General features: G+C 35.9%; 7 protein-coding genes across 13 annotated transcripts; 2 read left to right on the top strand and 5 right to left on the bottom strand.

Moving 5' to 3' along the window:
- Nucleotides 1–2,059: 2,059 nt before the first annotated feature.
- LOC17878991 lies at nucleotides 2,060–5,014 on the bottom strand. Of its 6 annotated transcripts, none has more exons than XM_023778640.1 (4): nucleotides 4,895–5,014; nucleotides 3,525–3,688; nucleotides 3,120–3,415; nucleotides 2,060–3,029 (listed from the first exon to the last, which is right to left on the bottom strand). In XM_023778640.1, exons 2-4 carry the CDS (start codon nucleotides 3,646–3,648, stop codon nucleotides 2,280–2,282), a joined length of 1,170 nt encoding a protein of 389 aa, XP_023634408.1. In that variant the 5' UTR covers nucleotides 3,649–3,688; nucleotides 4,895–5,014; the 3' UTR covers nucleotides 2,060–2,279. The 6 variants fall into 6 exon arrangements, with proteins under 6 accessions (XP_023634408.1, XP_006283890.1, XP_023634410.1 ...); XM_006283828.2 differs by lacking the exon at nucleotides 4,895–5,014 and adding an exon at nucleotides 4,599–4,848; XM_023778642.1 differs by lacking the exon at nucleotides 4,895–5,014 and adding an exon at nucleotides 4,501–4,523.
- Nucleotides 5,015–6,020: 1,006 nt separating this feature from the next.
- Nucleotides 6,021–7,803, bottom strand: LOC17878669. The gene has a single exon (XM_006285625.2). The coding sequence runs from the start codon at nucleotides 7,701–7,703 to the stop codon at nucleotides 6,948–6,950; it is 756 nt and encodes a 251-aa protein (XP_006285687.1). The 5' UTR covers nucleotides 7,704–7,803; the 3' UTR covers nucleotides 6,021–6,947.
- Nucleotides 7,804–8,921: 1,118 nt separating this feature from the next.
- Nucleotides 8,922–9,683, top strand: LOC17877596. The gene has a single exon (XM_006285948.1). The coding sequence runs from the start codon at nucleotides 8,922–8,924 to the stop codon at nucleotides 9,681–9,683; it is 762 nt and encodes a 253-aa protein (XP_006286010.1).
- Nucleotides 9,684–10,285: 602 nt separating this feature from the next.
- On the bottom strand, nucleotides 10,286–12,947 carry LOC17878305 (pentatricopeptide repeat-containing protein At4g35130, chloroplastic). Its single transcript, XM_006283072.2, has one exon. It carries the CDS (start codon nucleotides 12,815–12,817, stop codon nucleotides 10,394–10,396), a length of 2,424 nt encoding a protein of 807 aa, XP_006283134.1. The 5' UTR covers nucleotides 12,818–12,947; the 3' UTR covers nucleotides 10,286–10,393.
- Nucleotides 12,948–13,064: 117 nt separating this feature from the next.
- On the bottom strand, nucleotides 13,065–16,104 carry LOC17879549 (DDB1- and CUL4-associated factor 8). 2 transcript variants are annotated; one of them, XM_006283415.2, is made up of 5 exons: nucleotides 15,824–16,101; nucleotides 15,362–15,613; nucleotides 15,121–15,264; nucleotides 14,303–15,028; nucleotides 13,065–13,437 (listed from the first exon to the last, which is right to left on the bottom strand). In XM_006283415.2, exons 1-5 carry the CDS (start codon nucleotides 15,950–15,952, stop codon nucleotides 13,204–13,206), a joined length of 1,485 nt encoding a protein of 494 aa, XP_006283477.1. In that variant the 5' UTR covers nucleotides 15,953–16,101; the 3' UTR covers nucleotides 13,065–13,203. The 2 variants fall into 2 exon arrangements, with proteins under 2 accessions (XP_006283477.1, XP_006283478.1); XM_006283416.2 differs by having other exon boundaries at nucleotides 13,344–13,858; nucleotides 15,824–16,104.
- Nucleotides 16,105–17,526: 1,422 nt separating this feature from the next.
- On the bottom strand, nucleotides 17,527–19,599 carry LOC17880076 (xanthohumol 4'-O-methyltransferase). The gene is made up of 2 exons (XM_006283895.2): nucleotides 18,787–19,599; nucleotides 17,527–18,097 (listed from the first exon to the last, which is right to left on the bottom strand). Exons 1-2 carry the CDS (start codon nucleotides 19,567–19,569, stop codon nucleotides 17,771–17,773), a joined length of 1,110 nt encoding a protein of 369 aa, XP_006283957.1. The 5' UTR covers nucleotides 19,570–19,599; the 3' UTR covers nucleotides 17,527–17,770.
- Nucleotides 19,600–22,273: 2,674 nt separating this feature from the next.
- Nucleotides 22,274–22,627, top strand: LOC17877803. Its single transcript, XM_006285440.1, has one exon. It carries the CDS (start codon nucleotides 22,274–22,276, stop codon nucleotides 22,625–22,627), a length of 354 nt encoding a protein of 117 aa, XP_006285502.1.
- The last annotated feature ends 471 nt before the right edge of the window (nucleotides 22,628–23,098 follow it).

Raw genomic sequence — 23,098 nt, 5'->3', positions numbered from 1 at the left:
AAAAAAATTGGATTCCATTTGCTATGATTAACTTTTTCGTTAGTTGACAAAAAAAAAAAACAGCTAGTAGTATTTTTGATTCCTTGGCTTAGCTTTAAAATCTTGTATGTTTGATGTTAATAATAGGGATGACTCGTGCGAGTACCTTTAGTGTTTTGCGAAAAGAAGGGGTGGAGAGCCAATAGGGTTGTAACAACCAGACAAAGGAACCAGACACTGAACCCATATTTTCCACCGCACTCAACCTTTTCGCCGCGTGTCGCTTAGCTAATGTGTTATCACATGGGTCTACTTACAAAAACAAAAACAAAACTCGATATATATTACCGTATTATTTAACTGTAAATTCCAGACAAAGTTTTTGATAAGACCTTCCCAACCCATATGTGTTTGTATGTATTGGGAAATGATATCTGCGTCCAAGACTTTACCAACTTGAATTGCATAATGGTTCTGGACTAGAATGGGCCATATTCTGAAATTGTTCATGAATGAAAGCGATAAGCACTAAACACCTCTAAACATAACTTAATTAGGCGACTTTAGGGTAGTGCTTGAAGTCTATTTAGTTAGATTATTAGCAAGCAAAGTTTTTTCCTAGTAGTAGAAATACTCAAGAGCAACCTAGCAGCAACCACTCGCTTATAAAACATTGAATTATGCATACGCATTAGTCTCCATGAAATAGTTGTATAAAAATAATAATTCATGTCTCGTCTTTTCAGAAAAGTGAATGCAGAGGAGAGAGGACCACAACAATGGCCTTCACAGTTCACAGGCTCTATCTTTGTTTTAAAAAAATACTTAGCCGTTATGATGGAAGCTCTTCGTTATCTCTTAGTTGCTTCAATCTGGTCCACTCGTTTTTCAAAGTTACGTAAACGGTAAACCCTAACAGATTACGAGACTTAAGTTTTGTTTTCTATTAATTATTTTATTGGGTTCTGGATAAGAGCAGTTTTTTGCAACTTGCAACAAACCTCTTATATGAATATCATCATAATAATTGTGTTTGCTTGAGTGTGATACATGAACCGATGGCAAATAATTTCAAGTTACCATCTTGTGAACAAGTCTTGGGAGCTTACTAAAACTGCTATTTTTTTTTTTTTTTTTAAAAAGAAGATTAAACTTCAAAACTACTGCTTCTGTATTATTTGAGATAATATATCCTCATAATATTGTGCAAAACGACCAAGCACAAAATTTGTGGTCACAAATCTTTCTCTAAGGAATCCTGGTTTAATTTCTCCAGTTTACAATTAATCTCCGGTTAGTGGGTAAAACCAAAGGGGAGATACCGATGGGCCATGTTGCGGTGGGCTCAGTTTAAAGCTGACATGAGTAACTAAAAGCCCAGTAGCATTGTCGCAAATGACAGATTTGCTTTGTCCGTTGCAACGGTTACAAAACAGAGTAGATGTGAAAACAGAGTACCAGAGTTTGTTTTGTTTACTTTTCTTCTTCTTCCTCCTCTCTCTCTCTCTTTATAGAATCTCAATATGTAAACATGAAACACAGTGTAAAAAAATCAATTATAACAATCACCTTCAAATAGCAATAAGTGATTAGTATGGAATAGCAATCTAGTTTTTCAACAAAAACAAAACAACAAATATGTCTGATACTGATAGTATATGTGCCAAATTCGATTGACTCGAGGACTTTAATCTAATGGTGTCGCTCTCATTCTATATTTGACATATGTATTTATTTTATTCCATTTCACTCATATAATAGAGCCCAAATTGAGAAGTCACCCATGCAATAACATATGACCTAAGCAAATCTTATATATTTATTTTGCGAAAGTCTTGTTTTGACATTTTCTATACATATTTTACGACACCACTATATAAAATATTCAACAAGTTCTGAGTTTTGACCAAGACTAGTTAAGAGATAGCAAATACAACTTTTGCAATTAAATATTATTGTGAAAAGCTGTTTAACAGTTTTTATAAACAATCTTTCGTTTTTCACAACTCAAAGACGACTTGTAATCTTTCCCCTTTGAGAAAACGAAAGAAGAAAAGAACATAATCAAGAACAGTCTATATACACAAAAGCCAAGCATCTATATTAGCAAATAGCAACACCCAAATATTTAAACACTTTTATAAATTACTAGTGTAGTAAACATTCACCTTCGTGACTCTAATAAATACAAGCTTTTCCATAATCCTTAAAAAAGCCTAACCTTAAAAAACTCATTTATTAGAGTATTTTGATTTTGTGCTACTACTTAGTACGTTACTAGTATCACACACAACACAAACTCAAAGAAGCTCGTCTATAAACGATTTCCCCTTAAATTTCTCCATTCTGAATCCCATTTTCTCCATTCTTGACCTTTCCATCTCCATCTCCACCATTTGAGCCCTCGTCTCTTCGATCCGAAGCCTCGCTTCATCCACTTCCTTCTCCATCCTAACCAAATCCGCTTCTTGTGCTTCAAGCTCTTCTCTCTTAGCCTTTACTAAACCATCATGCCTCTCTTTATCCTTTTCTGCATTTTCTTGAGACTGCGCAAACTCCTCAAGAACCGAACGTAGCCATGCCACTTCGATGCTCACAGACTCCAAGTCTTTGAGAACCGCCAGCATCTCTTTGACTTTGACTTTTGTCAACTGTCCGACCGGGGTTGACCTTAGCTCCTGCATCAACGAGCATAAACACTCGAGGTATCTGGATCGCATAGAGCCCGATTCCAGCTTACAGTTTTGAGCAATGTCTCCGTGTTTCTCGATGATAGCACTTAGGATAGTGGATGAACCGGATCTGACTCGGTATTTCCCGACAGAGACAAAAGTGTCAGACATTACTGATTCAAGATCGAGCTCTACTCCAATCTCATTGTTGTTTTCTTGTTCATCATCATCATCCTCAGTATAATCATCATTGCTCTCTTTTTCATGCGATCTTGGAGGGCTAAGGAAACTAAAAACTCTAGTCTCGCCGCCTGCTCCAGTCTTCCCGTTGTGTTCTTGTATTCCCGGTTTAGGTGATATTACTTTGCTTTGATCAACCTTTATAACACACGAGAAACAGAGTTTACAAATATGTTAAAGATATATAGTGATTAGAAATCATGGAAGAGAGAGTAAAGGATGAAATACCAAATTGTTTGAGGAAAGTGGAATGGTTTGAGAGGGTTTCTTCTCTGGTTTATGGTTGAAAAAATCATCAGGGTCACCAGATGATGATGAAGAGAAAGAATTTTTGGTTTCAGAAATTGTCTTCTTCTTCACAGCAACAGGTGAAGCTAGTGCATGATGAACCTTTGGGGAGTTACCGTTTGCAAAAACACCTCCACCATTTTGATAAGGTTTTACAGGTAGCGGTGAAGGCGGTTGTGAATTCGATTGCTTCTTCTTCCTACCGAAACTCCCAGAGAAGCTAAGAAGTTTTGAAGCTGTAATAAAACAAGTCAAGAATCAGAACAAACGTAGCTATACAAAAAAAAATTACTTGAAAATATATTGCAAAACCAAAAGAAGTGATTCAAGAAACAGAGCAAATACTTTGCTTCTTAGTGTTCTTCTTGCCATGGCCTTGAGCAATTTTCTCTAAACAGGCTGAAGCACACTCATGGAAAGGATTATCCGCATATACACAATCCGGATGAGTATTCCGGTTGAACTCCATAGCGTTTGATCAATGGAACAGCTTCAACAAAATGCAACGACTGCAAATTAAAACCCCTGTAGTTAGCCCAAGTCCCAAGATAAACAATCAGCTCAAAGGAGACAACACACAAAGATGAACACAAAACTTTGTGTGGCTTCAAAGATTGAACACATCACATAAAAGGGTGTCAAAAAGGTCAAACCTTTACACCTAAACTTCAACAAAATAAGTCAAAAAGATTTAGAAACTGGACTTAAGATAACAAGAAACTCCAACGAAATTGGATTCCGTTCATATTTCACCAACCCTTCATTCATCTATTCATTGCTTTATATGCAAAAAAGGTAAGAGAGAGATAAGCAGAGAAATATTCACCAAACACATCCAGATCAAAGAAATTTCTTAAGAGTAGTACTAGTGAAATTGATCCCCACAAGACCAATCAAATGTAAGGTAGAGAATGATGACCCAAAAACGACGACTTTTAGTTTGTTTCTTCTTCTTCTTCTTCTTTTGCTTCTTAATATATATTCATGGACTGACCATGCAAGTACAGTTTTCCAGTGGGATACTAATAAATTTCAAAGGTAGAAGCACTCATTTATTGACTTAGACCAGAGTTAAAAAAAAAAAAAAAAAGAGTAGATTAATTTGACCGGCTTGTTTCTTGAACAGACAAAATAACTTCAAAAGGCCCACACCCCTTTGTGTGGATAATACTTGTATTAAATGGTTGAAATTTCGTTTTCCATGATTGTCTTCACAAAAAAATTCCTAGCAAAAGAAACAGAGTATATATGACCCAATAAAACAGTATCACATCATCATCGATCATTGACCAATTATCTTAAAAGACAAGCAAAAACTCACGATTCTAAGCAAGAACAAGAATCTATCTCCCGATCAAAGAACCAGAGAAATAAAAAAACTAGATATACAGAAACAGAGAGAGAGATAAAGAGAGGTACCAGGAGAATCGGGAGGAGGGAGAAAAGCGTTGAGAAAATGTTTCCGATATAACAGTTGTATGATTTTATATATGGTTGTGTAAATAACAAGGTACTAGTAGAATATGGTTGTATACATGTGACATTGTTTTTGGGGTATAATAATACGGGTGATGATGATAGATGGTGAATTGACCAAACCAAAGCCGTATCTATATAAACAAGTGAAGGAGGAGGATGATAGATACAGAACACAAGCATTAATTAATAATTAAAAAAAAAAAAAAAAAGAGGTTGGAAACGGCAATCAATCACACCTCACGTAATCTTCCAGAAGTGGACAACAACGTGGGACGGTTTCATTCATCACCATCATCATACTTGTGAGATTTTACATAACTTATTAGAGAATCGAATCCATTGTAGAAATATGTAACCCATTAAGAGAAAACGAAACAAAAACAGGAAAAATAAAATAAAAAGGAAGAAGAAAAAAGACAAAGAAAAAAAGGAAGTGTTCAGTTACAGTGCGTGTATGTATACACGGCTGTAAACAATTACAAGTCATTGCATAAAGCGTGTCACGCGTGTCAATGTTCTGCATCACTCGTGAGTGTTCCAATTGATTTTTCAAGGATCTTCTTATTAATGTATCTTATAAACCATTATACATATAACATGCACAATTGGTATATCTAACCATTTTTGTATGTATGTGTATATAGTTTACCTTTTTTGTTTTCCAATATTATTGAACCAATACAACTTGGACATATTTCCAATGTTAAGTTTTTTTGATAATATAAAGTTATTATCTTTACATTGGATCGCTAACTAGTACTATTTTCTATACTACATATCTAGATTTTCGAACATGTGTTGAATAAGTAGTTTTGGTACCCAATTAGTTTAAAACATAACTATATGATTCAATCCAAAGGAACAGGACTCCATCTGTCAAAGTGCATGTTGATCCGATACGAAACCACATTAATTGTAGAATCTCATAAAGAAAAACCTACTTTTGTCATTGTTTTTATCTATCGTAAGTTCGTAACCACATTATTTTATACTAATATATAGTTTCGAAATGCGAGTTAAGCTTATCCCGAAGCGATAAATGATATGAGTTGATGACCATTTCCCACAAAGATACTTCCATCCTTATTTCATGCGAAGAAAACATACAAAAATAATAATAAGTTTGGAACGCCTTGGCGTTTTAGGGACACCAAAGGGTTTTGTTAGCAATGTGAAATTCTTTACACATTTAGCAACGACGCTAATACGAAGACCATTCTTTCTAATTCGAACAAACAATATGCATGTTTTGTTTTCTTTCCACTTATGTCGTCGCTTTGATTATTATGTTTTCATATTTATGCATCTTTTTTATGTAGGATTCAAAAAAAACCTGTAATTTAATAGTGGAGCCGAGCGGTCGAACCGGTTAAACCCAAAATATTTAAAACATGGTCGATTCAAAAGTTTAGGTCAAGGGTGTTAGTTTAATTTTAGAATTTAGAAACGGTTAAATAGGTCTTTCTTTTTCAACAAGGTAATAAAGTCTTTTATTTAGAAGACCTAAAACCTAGCTAGTAATTACAATTACATAGGAAATGTAATGTTTACTGATGGTCGCAGAAAGTACAAGTGGTTTTGCTCAAGGCTTGGAAAGTGGCTTATAGTGGAAGGTTTGGATGAAGTATACGAAAAGCGTGGCTACCACTCTTTCCGTACGATTCAGTTAGTCAACTATGGTAGGAAACTGATAATTATATGGCACCAGTGGTCTCCTCCGGTTTCCAGTAAAGAGAGGATAATTTGGTGTGCGGTGATTAGGTTGGAGCAGCGTATCTCTCCTCAATTTGGACCCCAGATCTGGGGGGAGGTTGAGCGCTGCAATGTTCTTGTGCCCATAGTCCCCAGGTCTTATAAGCTCTCAAGCTCCCAATGTGTATCTGTCTGAAACTCATCTTTACTTCTAATAACATGCGATCGCCAGAGACAAGCAAGCTGTTTTGTAATATCTTTCTAATTTATGTTTTTTTAGTTAGTTGTCTAGATCAGGTCTCTCTCTGGTGATTTACCTCATGAGATTCTGCTTATATGCATGCATTAAAGAAAGTAATAACAATGCTTGAAGGGTTCTTGAATTTTATTGGTTACCTATTATTAACACAAGATTATTCGATTTAGCCCATCCAATTTTCTGAGGTGATCAGGACTTTGTTTGCTGAAGAGCATCAAGTAAATAAGAAGAGAAAGCAAGTAGTCTCATATATGAAAGAATCTCGTCTATTAGTTTATGTGTAAGCTATAACATTTACATCTCATATTTGTACAAAATTTTGTTGTTACGATGATCTATTAGATGTTAAGAATTGAGACTCTGTATTTGATCAATGATTTAGAGAGTGACTCAATTCCATCTTCAAGATCTTGAATGCATGACTCTAAGTTCTGCACATCCTCCATCTTTAACGCCTTTTCGGTTTGGAACTCATGATCAACCCTTGTGAATTCATTTACTTCTACTTCACATGTTACTTTGTTCTGGCTCACCAGCTTTGAGACCACTGACCATTTGCCACAAGCCTTTGATCCGGACATGAAGCTAAACAGAGACTCAAACAAAGCAACTGTTACGGCTTCTGCTTCTCCAAACACAGCCAAAGCGTCATTGTTCTTGTTTTGGCTGGTTTTTAAACTCTTGAGTACTTTTTGGAATGATTTCTTGAGAAACTTTCTCGAGGCTAAGTATTTCTTGACCTCAGCGGATAGATTTCCACGCTTTCTTCTTACAATAGACTGGATCTCCTTGAGACTCTCTTTCATTTGTGACAAACCATCCTTGGCAAGGTTGCATAAATCCAAGATCTTGATGGATCCACCAAGAAGCTTCTCAATCTGATCTTGGGATAAAGCCTGGTTGGTGACAGATAAGCGAATCATCTTTTCAAGAGAATCATGTAAATCTTGCAGGTCGCTAAGTCTTTGGCAGATAGAAGATGAAGAAGATGTCTCAGAAGATCTCAATCGGGTCAATTGCTCATCGACATGAGCGGCTTGAGGGTGTTGCCTTGAAGGGTAGCTGTTAGATCGAACATGGAAGGAGACTGCCATTTTCTTGTTTGAGCTTTCTTTCTCTGTTTTTGAGATGAAGAAAATGCTTAGATGTTTGTTCTGTCTTCATTGGCTCTCCGGTCAATACATTTATACAACACTAAGGAAGGAATCTTAAAGTGGTTCGAATTTGAATAATAGAAACCGATGTTTCTGCAATGTCTCCCTCCATCCACTCACCCCAACGCATCATCCAATGTGCATAAGCAATATACATTATTCAGATCTGATCACATGAATTAGCTACGATTCTGCATCTTATTGGTGTAGGAACATGCACAACCAGTAGGGCTTGTCTCCTTCAAGCATATGATATTTATTTGTGCCACTCGTGGATACATTTATGTTATTCAGATATTGTCTGCCTCCTACACTGCAAAATTTGATTTCACCTAAGTATATATAAGGATCTTGTAGTTGTATCATGTACTGTAATATACTAATTAATATCTATTGGTTGCACATGAGATTTTGAGAGCAAATATATGCATGAATGGTGCTGTTACCATCAACCCCAAGGAGACAAGCCTTACTGGATTTGCCTTATACTAAGCCAATAAAATGCAGAATCCCTCGTGCACATTTCTTGTTTTATTATATTCAAATACTATTTTGCATTTTTTTTTTCTTGGATATGAATCACATCATATATTGATGGAGTCTGGAGAGAGACAATGCATACAATCAGACATCATATATTGTATGTATGAGTTTTATAAAGGCATCTCTGAAATCTACACGTTGTTGCAATAATAACTCTGAAATGTGTTAGTGTGTTGGGAAACAATAAATATGATAAAATACAAACAAAATCACAAGTTGTAGTTAATATCGTTCACATGTCAAATTCAAGGAATAAGGATCTTGCCTCCAAGGGAACAAAAGCCTAGCTGGTTTTGCATTTTCTTATGAAAACTAGACGTCTAAGTGCAGAGTCGCTCGTGCGGTTGCATTGTTTACAAGATAATGTGCAAATTATATGGGAATCCATATCTTTTGTGCTTATAGTTTATGCGCTAAGATAGGTGGTTGGAGGGAGACATTGCACAAACAAAGGCTTCTATTACTTAATCTGAGCCAGCCTTGAGATTCCCCTTGTCTCTATCCTCTCAAAGGTGTAGTATATATGAGATGACCAGAGAGATTATCAAGGCAGAACAATACATCTTTTAGCCCTTTAAGCCTTTTCAAGACAAGGAGCAAAGCTTAAAGGAAAAAATGGCAGTCTCCTTCCATGTTCGATCTAACAGCTACCCTTCAAGGCAACACCCTCAAGCAGCTCATGTCGATGAGCAGTTGACACGATTGAGATCTTCTGAGGCAGCCTCTTCATCTTCTATCTGTCAGAGACTTAGTAACCTTCAAGATTTACATGATTCTCTTGAGAAGATGGTTCGCTTATCAGTTAACAACCAAACTTTATCTCAAGATCAAATAGAAAAACTTCTTGATGGATCACTCAGGATCTTGGATTTGTGCAATGTCGCCAAGGATGCGTTGTCACAGATGAAAGAAGGTCTCATGGAGATCCAATCTATTCTACGAAGAAAGCGTGGAGATCTGTCTGGAGAGGTCAAGAAATACCTAGTCTCGAGAAAGATGCTCAAGAAATCACTCCAAAATGTACTCAGGAGTTTAAAGGTTTGCCAAAACAAAGACAACACCAGTGGATCTTTGGTTGTGTTTGGAGAAGCAGAAGCTGTAACAATTTCCCTCTTTGAATCTCTGTTTAGCTTCATGTCCGGATCAAAGGCTTGTGGCAAATGGTCATTGGTCTCAAAGGTGATGAGCCAGAACAAAGCTACATGTGAAGCAGAAGCAAATGAATTCACAAGGATTGATTCTCAGTTCCAATCCGAAAAGTCGTTGAAGATGGAGGATGTGCAGATCTTAGAGTCATGCATTCAAGATGTTGAAGATGGGATTGAGTCTCTATCTAAATCATTGATTAAATACAGAGTCTCTATTCTTAACATCTAATAGGTCACTGTGCCTACAAATTTTTGTACAACAAATGTTAATTAACATAGAAACTAATACAAGATTTTTCTTATACTGAAATTTTATTATCTTCTATCTTTCTAAACATTATAACCAAAAAAAAAAACCAAAATCTAGAAACAAGACATTAAATTTGAAGTTCTACATGTTCTTTTAACATTGAAATATGAATCAGTTTTAACTCTTGCTAAAATCTTATAATAATATCTCGTTTTCTTTTTAACTTACGCTCATGCATACCATCAATACTACTTCAAATCCCTTAGCAAAGAATCTTCAGAACCGCTAAGAGGTGAAAGAGCCTTACTTACATATTGTAGTGACGTGGATCGGATTCTTCTTCTTGATTCAGACACTCGTAGAAATGAGAAAGAGCTGGATGAGAAAATTGTGTCGACATTGCCTTTGAAGCTACAAAGTTTAGCAAAAGAAGACTGGAAATTTCGGCTCAGAGCTTTTATGAGGATCAAATTGTGTGTATATGTCTAGTATTTTGTTATGAATTTAACTCTGTTTTATAATAATTGTTACTCTGCTTTTGCTCTGTTTTAGCGTTAAGAGGTATGTACATAAGTTTCAAGTTTAGTTGATCAATGGTTTCTTTTTTCCATATAAATTGCCAAAACATGTTTTCTTTTTCTTTTTACATTTGTCGGATAACATATACCTACTTTGGCCACAATCTGTTTTCACCAGTAATTCCCACAAGAGCAGCGACCATTGCAAAAGTGATGAAAAATCTTCGAGTCTCCCACAACGATCTCTCTTCTCGTCATTTTCGATGCTTTTTCCAAGAACTCGTGACATCTTCTGCAGATTCTCGTGTTATTCCTCACCATAACTGTTTTCCCTGTTTCTGTAGAGATCAATCCAAAACATGTGGCGAGCCTTACCGAATGTCTACTTGGTGAATTGCTTATGCTCTCAACTAGACTCTCTGGTCTCAACTTTGAGACACAGTGAACATAACTGTCTTCACCTTCTTCTTCTCCAATCATCCTCGAGATAATATCCAAGACTTCATAGATCTTGTTCTTCTGCACTTGGGATCTGTCTCCGTTTGTGAACACATGAATTTTTCCCTTAGTCTCAACAGTACTGTGACTTGATCTTCTGGATATGCCTTTGCTCTCCATGAGAAGCTTAATCCTATTTACATCTTCCCATCTTTCAGCTTCTGCATACATGTTCAAAAGCAAGACATAACATCCCGTGTTATCGTGTTGCATCTTAAATATCTGTTCTGCCGCGGATTCAGCTATGTTTATGTTGTTGTGGTTTCTGCTTGCATTTAACAAAGATCCCCAAATCCGAGCTGTTGGCACAAATGGCATTTCTTCAATGAATCTCTTGGCTGCACTGAAGTTTCCTGTGCGGCCAATGAGATCCAGCATGTATCCATAATGCTCTATTCCAGGATCAATCCCGTATTCTCTTTTCATCATCTCAAAATATTCCCATCCTTCATCAACCATACCAGAAATGCTACATGCTGCTAATAGTGAAGCAAAAGTGCTATTGTTTGGATTTACTTTAGAAGCAATCATCTCTGAGAACAAGCAAACCGAAATTCTCCCAAAACCGTGTACTGCATATGCCATGATGATGCTATTCCATGAAACAACGTCCTTTAACAAAACGTGATTGAAACATGTTCTTGCATCCTCAAGGTCACCGCACATGGCATACATGTGAACGAGTGAATTCAAAATGATGGTGTTTGACCCATATCTGGACTTGACAATATAAGCATGAATTTTTCTACCTTCACTCAAGGATAGAGATTCTGCATAAGCTGGTAGAATACTAGCAATTGTTGTGGAATCAGGTACAAGCGATGAATCCCAGAGTTCTTGAAATAGTTCCAAGGCTGAATAGTTCTTCCCGTTCTGCACATAAGCAGCAATAATTGAGTTCCATGAGACCAAATTCTTTTCAGCCATTCGATCAAATATAAGCTCAGCTGATTTCAACTGTCTGCATTCTCCATACATATCAACCAGAGCAGTTTCCAATACTAAATGAGGAAGAAAGCCTCTCCTTATTGCATACCCATGAATCATTCGACCCTCCAAGATCGCACAAGCAGGAAGCAGATTTATCAATGTAATAACATCTGGCTGCAACCCATTTTGCTCTGACATCTTCTGAAAGCAAACAAAAGCATCAATGACTCGTCCATTTATAGCATAACATCCTACCATAACGTTCCAAGATACGATGTTCCTCTGGATCATACCGTTAAATATCCTCTCTGCATAACTCACTTCACCATATTTACTGTACATGTCAAGAATTGATGTCAATACCATAACATCACCCGTTTCGGTTCTACTTCGAATAGCATGGCAATGTATCTCCTTTCCCATTTTTGGACCATACACATGAGAACAAGCACCTAAAGCGCTCATTATACTAAACCTGTCCGGTTTAAATCCGTATTTCAACATTTCTTTAAACAGAATCAACGATCGAATCCCATCTTCAAGCGCAAGATATCCAGAAATCATAGAATTCCACGAAACAATGTCTCTCTCAGGCATTTCTTCGAACACTTTCTCTGCATCCCAAGCACACCCAAGCTTCATGTACATTGAAATAAGAGAATTACTGACGTAGACATCTGAAACAAACCGAAGCTTGATCACCATCGCATGAATCTTCTTCCCATCTTCCAAGGACGAAATCCCAGCAACAGACTTAATCACGAAAGGATAAGTAAAGGAATCAGCTTTGATTCCTGCCAACACCATTCTGCAATAAAATTGAACTGCTTCAATGTAAAACCCACAGCTAGTGTAACCTCTAATTATCACATTCCAAACATAAACATCAGCTTTGTTCATTTCATCAAACAGTTGGAGTGCATCATCCATGAGCCCGGAATCAGCAAACCCACGTAAAGCGCGAGTGAGCGCAGGATCATTGAGCTGCTTAGTTAGCTGGGATCTTTTCCGAAGAACTATCCGGGCTGGTTTCGATTGTCCCGAGTCGAATTCGAGATTTCGATTCCCATTTTGCTTCCCCGTTGTCTGGTGATTCTCAGAAGAAACACACTTGCACGCTTCGCTATTGTAGATACGGTAGCATCGAGATAGAAGAGTCGTAGCCATCAAATTTTCTGGGTTACACTAGAAAATTGAAGATTCAAGCAAATTCGTCTCTCTTCGTCTTTTGCATCTTCGTTTTCCCGCGGAAAAATGTTTCAGTTCTCTCGTATCAACAGTGACGTAATTAATCCTATTTTTCTTAGTGTTCTTAATATAATTTTGAATTATCAGACATTAACAAGAGTTGCTATATAGTATGACTTTTTATGCAATGAATTATGATGATCATGTATGTATAATTGCACAAACATATTATAATGTTCCAACTTTATTCAAATTGAAGAACCATGTGTTTAGACAAAAAAAAAAAAAAGAAGTAAAAAGGTGTATTTGTTTGGTTCTGAAGTGACTGAAACATATTTACAAAATATTTCCAAAGAAGTTTTCTTTTAAGAGAACAAGTCCTCACGGCTATTACCATCTTCATCATCTGTTGCATTCCCATCGTCGCTCTGATCATTGAAGGTGAGGATAAGATCAAGAAGTCCTCTTCCAGTGGCTGAAGATGATTCTCCTTCTCTCTCTGGACTACTACTCCTTCTGTTCTGCAGTGCGAAGAGTTGCGCCAGTAGTTCCTGCGGTGAAGATACACGGTACATCCATCCCCTAGGCTTTCGCTTCCGCTGGAATAAACAAATTTCAAACAAATATTCAATCATCATCATCATCATCAAGATTGTCACCATCACCATCACCATCACCATCATCGTCATCGTCATCTTGATGACTGCCACTAACACTATCAACATTCGTCTCACTACCACCATCACCATTATTATCCATATTGTTATCGATTTCAATAAAACATTCATCATCACTATCCATATAATCATCATCATCACTATCCATGTCATCATCAGAATCATTATCATCAAGTCCACTACTATAATCTGAATCATCATCATCCTCAGCATCATCAATAGATTCATCTTCCCCCTCGTTACCATCAATACCAATTTCCATTCCATTACCAAATAAATCGTCGTCATAATAATGGAAGCTTAGAAAGGATAATAACCGAGGAATGCGAAAGCGATTGGGTAACTGGAAATTTTTCAAACAAAGTAGCAGTAGCCAAATTAGTTGGTGTTATGTAGTAAATTTAGAGCAAAAAAACCTATCAGCTCAGTTAAACAATCCACAACCTCTACATGCATAAAAAACTAGCCTATAAATAGTGGAATACAGGTCTGGTCTATATTTACGCTTCGATATTTGTAGAAAGTGGAGATGATTATATCAGGTGAGAGCAATAGAATACTATGGCCACTTCAAAAGTGAAATGAATACAAACTTCATGAACAAGCCATGAAGTTTCCTAGACATAGTTTTCGTTGTGCATTATGCAAGTGTTAAAACCGAAGTCCTATCTCTCGGCAATCACAGAGTATTGCACCTTATTTTTTCACTAATTAGAGAAGGTTATCTAGCATGAAGGAAAATAAACTAAACAATCAAGTTGTTAAGTAATGCAACCAAAAAGCATACCATTTCAATGTTTTCAGGTAATGTAGCTCTTTCAGCTGCCTTTGACGTCCACACCTTGATGTCACTTTCAATTCCGCTGCTAGCAAGCACAGGAATGTGAGGATGAGGCTCAATACAGTTAACTACATGCCTATCTGCTTCCATAACACGGATAAGCTCCCCACTTTTTTTCCTCCAAATAAATATCCGCCCACAGTCTGACCCACTAACCACATATTCAGACCGAGGGCCAAAAAAATTCACACCCTTAACAGTCTCACAGTTCTTGTGCCCCTTGTAAACCAAAGGAGTGTGTTCAATCTCATTTTTAGGGGAAGAAGCTGATTCAGATTTCGATACACTACTTTTGGATATCGGGGATGCTGGTATAGGGTTGGAACCTAATCCCATATCGGGTGTGAAAAGATATATGAATTCATCATTGTATGAAACAAGAACCTCACTCTGCTCTGAGAAAGCCAAACCCGTTATTCCAACGTCTTCATTACCAATAAGATGTGGAGGGCAAAAGTGATCTGCAGCTCGGGTAAAACCGTTTAAACCATCACCCTGAAATCTACGGATATCGTAAAGACGAGCGTACTCGTCCATTCCCCCAACAACAAAGAGATTAGAATTTCTCGGGTCAATCGCAATTGCGTTTAGCTGGATGGCGTCCATGTCCCTCTTAGGATCAACTGATTGGCACGTGAAAAGTTCTGTAGGGGCTTCAGTCCTCAGGTCAAACTGAAAAGGTCAAGAATCCAATTTCTTTAATCAAATTATAAGGATTTTAAAGTAGAAATCCAAAAAGTGATACAACTACTACTACTACTCACACGTTGTACTAATCCATCTTCACCACATGTGTAGAATATATGAGGGTTTCCTGGCTCAATACATAGCTTATGAGCTCTTCCTTGATGCAATCCTAAGAAAGACGTCTCCACTTTGGCACCCTCAAGAATGTTAGCACGACGAACCTATGAACTTAGAAAGAAGTTAGAAACAAGAAGCTAAGCAATGTAAAGTGTGATACAAAGATAAAACATATAGTTTATTAAGAAGTCAGAAGATTACCATTCCATCAGCAGCACAAGTAACAATGGTTCGATCATCAGAGAAAGGCATAAACTTTGCTTGAAATACGTTATCAGCGTGTCCTGAATGGAAGGAAAGCTTAACGTTCCCAAGTTGCCAATCCCAAAGAATGACACGCCGATCATCAGAACCCGAAATCAGAACATCTCCTTCAGCATTGAAGCTAACGGTGTTCACACACCCTTTGTGCTTCTCTAGCTTCTTGTATATCTCTAGACGCAAAACCAAATCCTACAAATACAGAACCAGTGATAATATGATTCAACATGTGATTTTTTTCAATTGTCAACTTGTAAAACTTGGGATGATTCGTGATTCATTCAATTGAACAGCAATACTCAATCCATCAATGAAACTCATAAAAGAAGCACACAAAATTTTCAAAAACTTTGGAACTGAAGAGAATCAGAAGTGTGGGATTAGATAAACGAGGAAACAAACCTCGGAGGCGGAGAAGCGATTGGAGAAATTACGGGAGGAGATACCACCGACCTCTCGTCGCCAAAAATCAACAACAGGGTGATGTAATCCGTTAAAGTTTGATCGAGCCCTCTTCGCCATCTCACCCATCTTACTCGGAAATAAAATCACCAGAATTATATGTCAAAAAAAGAGAGAAGATTCCAAATTGCTCTGTGTCTCGCCGTGAAATTTCCTACTTCGGGGTGAGAGAAGAAGAAGAAGAAGAAGAGTAGTGTAAAGCGTCGCCCGTCGTCGGAAGAGAGGCGATTCTCTGATCAAATATTAACGTGACGCGTGTAATCACCCTCGTTACTAATGTGTAATGGGCTCCGTTTGGGCTTGTTCATTGTTTTTGGGGTTTCTAATTTTTCTCCACATAACAAAATCATATTTTTTAACTAACGGTTATACTTGCCCAGTACTAAATCAATATAATTCTAAGATTTCACATTGTATTATTGTATCAAATCATATATATCATATATACAACCTATAGCAATCTATATATAATAGCAAACCCACTTTTTGTTTACTGCTGATGTCATATTTTGAATCTAACGGTTCACATTGTTTTTCATTTGATTTAAAGGTTACTGTTTAATATTAGAATATATAAAAGCCAAAAATATGTCTTTTTAAAAGGATGTGTCTTTTTTAAAGGATGTGTCTTTTAAATGTGTCTTTTTAAAAAGATTTATCTTTTAATAAAAACCCCTGTAATTTAATCAATACAATGTTTCACAGTCACACCATTACGTTTCAAATATAAATATTCTACAACTCTTTGTTTTTATTAAAAAAAACTATTGATTGTTTTGTTTTATTTCATTTTAAAAAAAAATATTTTCCTGAAACAATAGTTTCTTCAAATTTTGTTTTTCCAATCCTATTTGACTGCAATTTGCTTAGCCATTATCATCACGTAAAGGTATAAATTGTTATTACCTCTTCGTTAATTAGTTGCTCAAACTCACTTTCTATGGTTGCTAAGATCATCATTTTAATCTAACGGATGATATTGTTTTTGTTATCTCATCTAAATGTTTATATTTGTTAATAATCTCAAAAGTTGCAAAGTTTTATACCCAACAATTGTGTTTCTTTAGGCATTGTTTATGTATCTATAATATTATGTTGAATTTAGTTGAATCTGTAGAGTTGTCTCATTAGTTTTATGGGACTAATGATTCGTAGGTATTTGGAACATGTATTATAAAAGAAATAGTTGAGCTTTGTATTTGTATCCAAAAAGGTTTTTAGATTTTGTAAAAAGAAAAGGCATGAATCTTTGATATTGTTTTAAGGGCAGTACCTAGGAGTTCATTTCATACTTACGTTGACAACTTTGTTTTCCAAATAAAGGTAAAGAAGGGGCATGTTAAGTGTAAAAAATGGCCGTTCAGAAATGTTGAATTCTTTTGACTCTATAGGATCATCAGTATTAAAATGCAGCGATACCAACAGAAAAATATCATTCAAGGGATAAAAATGAAATTGTAAGAAAGTTTTCGTAGTCTCACAAATCTAATATATCATAATATAGAAAAGGTAAAGAAAATAAATTTGTAAATTAAATAAAAAGATATACAATTAATTTTAATCAATTTTCCACTCAAAAATGTTATTTAACAATGTTAATTATTTTAAGTTTTCATTTTCCACGCACGGGCTGGCAGCCCTAGTAAAAGTAAAAGCAATTTATAAGTGCATGTCCATATGTCAACAACATATACTCAACGAGATAGATTATAGAAAAACATGTGACAATATGATAAGCTTTTAATATAACAAACACAACATGGTGATCTCGTACCAATTCCAACCCTTGATTATTCTCGCACAACATTCACACGTAGTTTTATTTATCCAAAGGAAATTTTGGTTTAGCTTTTCCTCAGCTAGGATCCAACCTTTCACAGCCTGGTTTTAAGACCGATATGCGATGATAAGACTCTGAACATCATCAATGTCCCTAACCTCATATCGAGCAAAACCAGCTTCTGTAAGAACAAAGTCCCACTCTTTCAAAGTCCTTTCTTTGCCTGTGCTTGTGTGAGCCATCATCACCATATCAAGCATCAGTCTCACGTGCTCCAACTTCTCATCTCTTTCGTCCACTATCATTGTCTTTTTGGTATTCTCTCCGATCACAGACTCCACTATCAACACTTTGCCGACATTTTGTGGGACAGCTTCTTTGCAATTCTTCAATATCTTTATGCAATCTTTGTCTCCCCAGTCGTGTAACACCCACTGCCACCATTTTATCACATTTTACTTATTAGATATATACTATTTGATTTCCTTTTCCCCCCCAACCATATAAAAAATTTTAGAACAAAAACACTCATTACTTGTAGAAAAATAATTGTCTACTAGTTAGAGGAAGATTTTGACAAAAAGGCTAAACAAATCCTTAGAGGAAGATTCTCTGTTCGCCTTGTTTTTAATATGTAAAAGTTAATACAGTACTACTATCTGGGAAAATTGGTAGTGGTTGCTTTATTTATTTGATACGTGATAGTGGTTGTTAACTTGCTACTAATTGATGATTCGCTACTTTATTTTGGTGTCAGATCGTATGTCATGTCTAAATTATTCATGTTTTAATGGATGGTGGTAGAAAAAATATATAGCTAAAATTTCATCATGCCAACTTTTCAACTTTGTATATCTGTAAAAAAATTAATTAAAAAATTTCGTGCTAGTGTAGAAGTGGGTTACGAACTTCTAATTTTAGCTTAGTATGAGGCTTACCGCGAAACTAAAAAAAAACAACAGTTAAATTTTTCTAACATTGACTAAAAATAATGTTAGTGTTTTAACATCTATTCATTGAGTTCCTGTAATTTATGTGAAAGTTGTTAGGGGAAAAAAAAGTACACTAAATTATAGTGAATGATAATAATTAAAAGAATATAGAATATGGAATTAGTGTTAACCTTGATAATAACAGCGTCGCATGCAGGAACAGAATCAAACATATCGCCCTCAACATTAAGAACACCATCCAAGACTTGAGCAACTTCAATAACATGAGGAAGATCAAAGTTTATTCCTTTAATCCAAGGAAACTCCTTTACAAGTATCCCCAACGTTTCTCCGGTGCTGCCTCCTACGTCAACCACCGTATCCACGCCGTTTAACAAACCGTGACAAGCTTCCGCTACACGTGGCACCACACGCCTTGTATCACAAGCCATGGCCTCGTTGATCAGCTCGCTGAGTCCCGGATTATCCTGCGCAAACGACCACACGTCCTTACCGTGCACTGCATCAAACGGTGGTGGAGTTGAACCGTTGACCGGAGCAGACACAACTGAGCTCAGTCTCAGCCATGGGGCAAGCATCTCGGGTCTTGTTTCGAAGAGAACAAAAGGAGCCAGCGACTTGCCGTCACGCTTTGTGATCATCATACGGCGAGAGAGTGGCGTGTTAGTGTAGCCTGTGGCTAAACCATCTTTTATGGGGACTTCTTTAAAGAGTCCTTGGTGCGCAAGAAACCTCATGATACGGCGGAGATGTGAGGGAGAGGCGGAGACGGCGGAGGAGAGCTCATCTAGTGTCACGGGCTGTGACGAAGGATGGTTTTCAATGGCTTCTGGTATTTTAAGATCAATGGCACACTTTGCAGCTGCGATATCTGCAAACCCAAACACATACTTCCATATGTCTACAGAAGCTTTCTCTTCTTCATCTAATATTTTTCTTTTAACTTCTTCCATTTTGTTTCTGTCAAGATTTTGTTTAGTAGGTATAAAGACAGGTGGTGATATGGAGTTGAGAAGTTAGGGTTTTCTTTATAGTGATCAGAAATGGGGGATATAATGGTAATTTCAGTTATATAAAAGATAAATACAATAATAATTTCAGAGCCCAACATGTTTTTTTTTTCTGAATTCAGTGAATTTAATGTTCATCATCAATATGACATTTACGAATTGGACGATTCAGTAATTTTTTTGATGACGAAAGAAGTTCAGACCACCTGTTATATTGTTAGTTTATCACCTGTCTTTTATTTATTTATTTAAGGTTTATCACTGTCGATATAGCCGATCTGTATAAATTGTGATATTTGCGCTCGCTCTTCATGTAAAAACCGATGTGGTTAGATGAAATAAATACTCGTCGAGACAAAAGGAATCGACAAGATTGGGTGTTTTTGGCCTACCAACTTCGATCCACCCATTACGTCTTGTATATTTACTCATGAATAATGACTACCTAATTTAGACTTTAATCCTTGCAAAGTTGCAATCCCTCTTAATGCATATGTATTCCTAGCAAACCATTCTCAAAGCGCTGTCAATCAAACGGGACACATATCAGCATAGCTGTCAAATGTCTCGGCCTCTCGGGCATGCGTCATGTGAGCATACAAACTAAACATCAACAACGTAGAATGACATTTATATTATACACGTACATGTACAGGTACATGCATGGATGAAAGTGGAAGTTTTGATAACTTGTGACTGTGTTTGCAGTTCTATTAGCCTTGCTGCTTAGATTATATTTCTATATTTGACTTTCAAAATGATAATATAGCTAATATTATAACTGAATAACTCAAAACAAACTTTGGTGTACGTAGTTTATCATCTATATGGTTAAAGAATGTGCAATTAGATATTGACGCTATGCGTGTCTTGATTTCCTTCAATACATTAGTGGAGTTTAGTACCAAAATAATGTTTAATGTAATAATTTTGCTATGCTATAAATTACAAAGAAACAAATGAAGAAAAAAAAATTGTTTACTACCACTATATAGAGATATGCATGTACGCTAATTAAGTCACTGATTAGGAAAGTATTAATTATCACTAATATATAAATTAAAACTTTGTGATTGTTGACGCTTTGTACGAAGGTATTTCTTTTCAATATATTAATGAAAATCTTTAATCATGGAAGTAATGAAGTGGCGCTAATCTCGTGTGTTCTGTAGACGTCAAAGATGGGTTTTTTTCGTTTCTAATAGTATAAATAAACTCCGTGGTGGAGTGTCGCTAATCTCGTCTACCATTGCTTTTGTACAGTTTATATTTTCATGCATTTTATATGGTACTAACAAGATAAAATTAATGCATTAAGATACAAAATTATAAGTGATGTCAATATAGTAATACATAAGTGGCAACTAGGAAGGAAAGGAGATATTAAAAAGAAAACTGAAGGAGTTTTATTAAATTGAAATTTTATTCTATTGGATGGCTGATTTTTTTCCTAAAAAGTAAAAACTATATGTCATTATAATGTTATATTAATAATGATTAAAATTCAGTGTGAATCAATATTTGCTTTCTCTTTGGTTTTGTAAATATTGAGTTTTCTGAAGAAAAAATGCAGACGGATTTTCCATTCCATATCAATGAAATACACTCAATAAATTCCTCTAAAAATCGAAATGGTAGTAGAAGATTGCATATTTGGATGGCCTTTTTGATATTTATGATCACAGAAAGTGTTGAATCAGAGAAAATCAACGGCTTAAACGAAAATATCCTAAACATCGTATCACTTGACTGATCTCAAGTCCTGTTTTAGCTCTGATTAAAACAAGGTTTGGATTTTTCTCAAAGGTGGTTGAAGAACTTAGCATAAAAAAAAGTGCGCACACAAACGTTGACATATTTGGTGTGACATTTTTTAATCCGCGGTGGAAAATATTTCCAAAATATTTACAATATTTTGTTTGAGCATTTTTGTGCAGGGGGGCGGCCATGATCATGCTCTATTATTATGTCTCTTCCCTTCATTGAACATGATATGTCTTCTCTTCGATTTTGCTCTTGTCAAGTATTTTCCAAAAAAAAAAGTAATAAATTATTGTTGTCAACTTGCCTACTCTTCAACTAGAGTGGGTTAGCATTCACACAAAAAAAAACATGAGATACTCATGTTGTCACTTTTGTTGTTAAACAAAATATGATTTCAAACGAAATTGTATTACAATTTAAACATTAAAAAACTTAGTAATCAGTAATACAATCAACATAACAATTTTCTTTTAAGTTAATATATATTACGAAAACATCCAGCACTTTCATATTGTCTACAAACCTAAACGAATCTTTACGAAACTACGTCAAGACGTAACTTTTTCATCAAGAAGGCCTATACTATTTTAAAGATCATATCATTTTCTTATTTCTTTCATCGAACAACATTTCAGAGGTAACAGTAATTACCCATCACTGACGACAGAGTAACTTTAATTGGTCAAACCAGAAAATTAAGACCACATGAGTTATTTTCATTATAAACTTCCGTTGCTTGTATGTTGCTGTATAACTTAAAAACACTTAATTACTTAGTTTAATACCATTGTTTTGCTTTTTAACTAGTTCCATCCTATAAATTCTGCTCTCCCTACCCAAACCATCCAAATATCAAAGCAAAAAGAAGAAGAAAAAGAGAGAGATGGGAAACAATTCAAGAGCTATCTTGTCTTTAGTTTTAGTGGTAGCCTTATGTGCTGCAATTATCATCACTCCCGGAATAGCTCATGTGCAACAACCACCACCGCGCTTGCAATTCCCAATCGATATGGAAAAATGTTGGTCATCTCTTTTCAATACCCATGGATGCGTGTTCGAACTCTACAAGTCAGTTTTCTCTGGTCAGTTTGGAAATGTAGGAGTTGCATGTTGCAAAGCATTCTCGACCATCGATGCTAACTGTTGGCCACATATGTTTCCGTTAAACCCCTTCTTTCCACCTCTTATTAAGGACAACTGCGCGCACATTCTCCCCAGTTCCCCCACACACCAGTGAAAGTTGAGGTTTTAGTCGATGTTAGTTTAGAAACCTAAGAAAATTCTTATTTTCATCATTTTTTCAGTTGTCTTATGAATATCATCCAATAAAGTGAATTTTCTTGCATAGTCAAATTTGACAATATGCTAATTTGTTAAATTACTTTATTACTGTCTTTGTTCACGAATACAATACGACAATACTAATATATTGTGGTGATAAAAGGATTAGTAGATTACACTAGACACTAGATTAGTTAGCTAATTCGAGAGACTATATATATATATATATTAGCTAGTGGTTTAATTCGGGGAAATAAATGAAGGATTCACTGAAGGTCTCTGTCATATACAATAAAGACTTCATGTATGATAATCACAGTTGATACTTGCTATATAGGAGAACGACTTGTAACAACCAAACCCATCTGTATCCCTCCATTTGATATCTACGGAAATTTAAATTAGCTAAGCTAACATGCATATTTGA

Source organism: Capsella rubella, unplaced genomic scaffold (assembly GCF_000375325.1).
Source record: "Capsella rubella cultivar Monte Gargano unplaced genomic scaffold, Caprub1_0 scaffold_7, whole genome shotgun sequence".
Classification (NCBI taxonomy): Eukaryota; Viridiplantae; Streptophyta; class Magnoliopsida; order Brassicales; family Brassicaceae; genus Capsella; species Capsella rubella.
This window is presented reverse-complemented; position numbering and strand designations above follow the sequence as displayed.

Coding starts and splice junctions, on each gene's coding strand:
- LOC17878991 (XM_023778640.1), bottom strand. CDS start 3,648: ATGGAGTTCAACCGGAATACTCATCCGGATTGTGTATATGCGGATAAT. Junction 3,416..3,524: donor GAAGAACACTAAGAAGCAAA/GTATTTGCTCTG, acceptor GTTTTATTACAG/CTTCAAAACTTCTTAGCTTC. Junction 3,030..3,119: donor CACTTTCCTCAAACAATTTG/GTATTTCATCCT, acceptor TGTGTTATAAAG/GTTGATCAAAGCAAAGTAAT.
- LOC17878669 (XM_006285625.2), bottom strand. CDS start 7,703: ATGGCAGTCTCCTTCCATGTTCGATCTAACAGCTACCCTTCAAGGCAA.
- LOC17877596 (XM_006285948.1), top strand. CDS start 8,922: ATGGCAGTCTCCTTCCATGTTCGATCTAACAGCTACCCTTCAAGGCAA.
- LOC17878305 (XM_006283072.2), bottom strand. CDS start 12,817: ATGGCTACGACTCTTCTATCTCGATGCTACCGTATCTACAATAGCGAA.
- LOC17879549 (XM_006283416.2), bottom strand. CDS start 15,952: ATGGGTGAGATGGCGAAGAGGGCTCGATCAAACTTTAACGGATTACAT. Junction 15,614..15,823: donor ATCGCTTCTCCGCCTCCGAG/GTTTGTTTCCTC, acceptor CTGTATTTGTAG/GATTTGGTTTTGCGTCTAGA. Junction 15,029..15,120: donor AAGATGGATTAGTACAACGT/GTGAGTAGTAGT, acceptor TGACCTTTTCAG/TTTGACCTGAGGACTGAAGC.
- LOC17880076 (XM_006283895.2), bottom strand. CDS start 19,569: ATGGAAGAAGTTAAAAGAAAAATATTAGATGAAGAAGAGAAAGCTTCT. Junction 18,098..18,786: donor GCGACGCTGTTATTATCAAG/GTTAACACTAAT, acceptor AAATGGTGGCAG/TGGGTGTTACACGACTGGGG.
- LOC17877803 (XM_006285440.1), top strand. CDS start 22,274: ATGGGAAACAATTCAAGAGCTATCTTGTCTTTAGTTTTAGTGGTAGCC.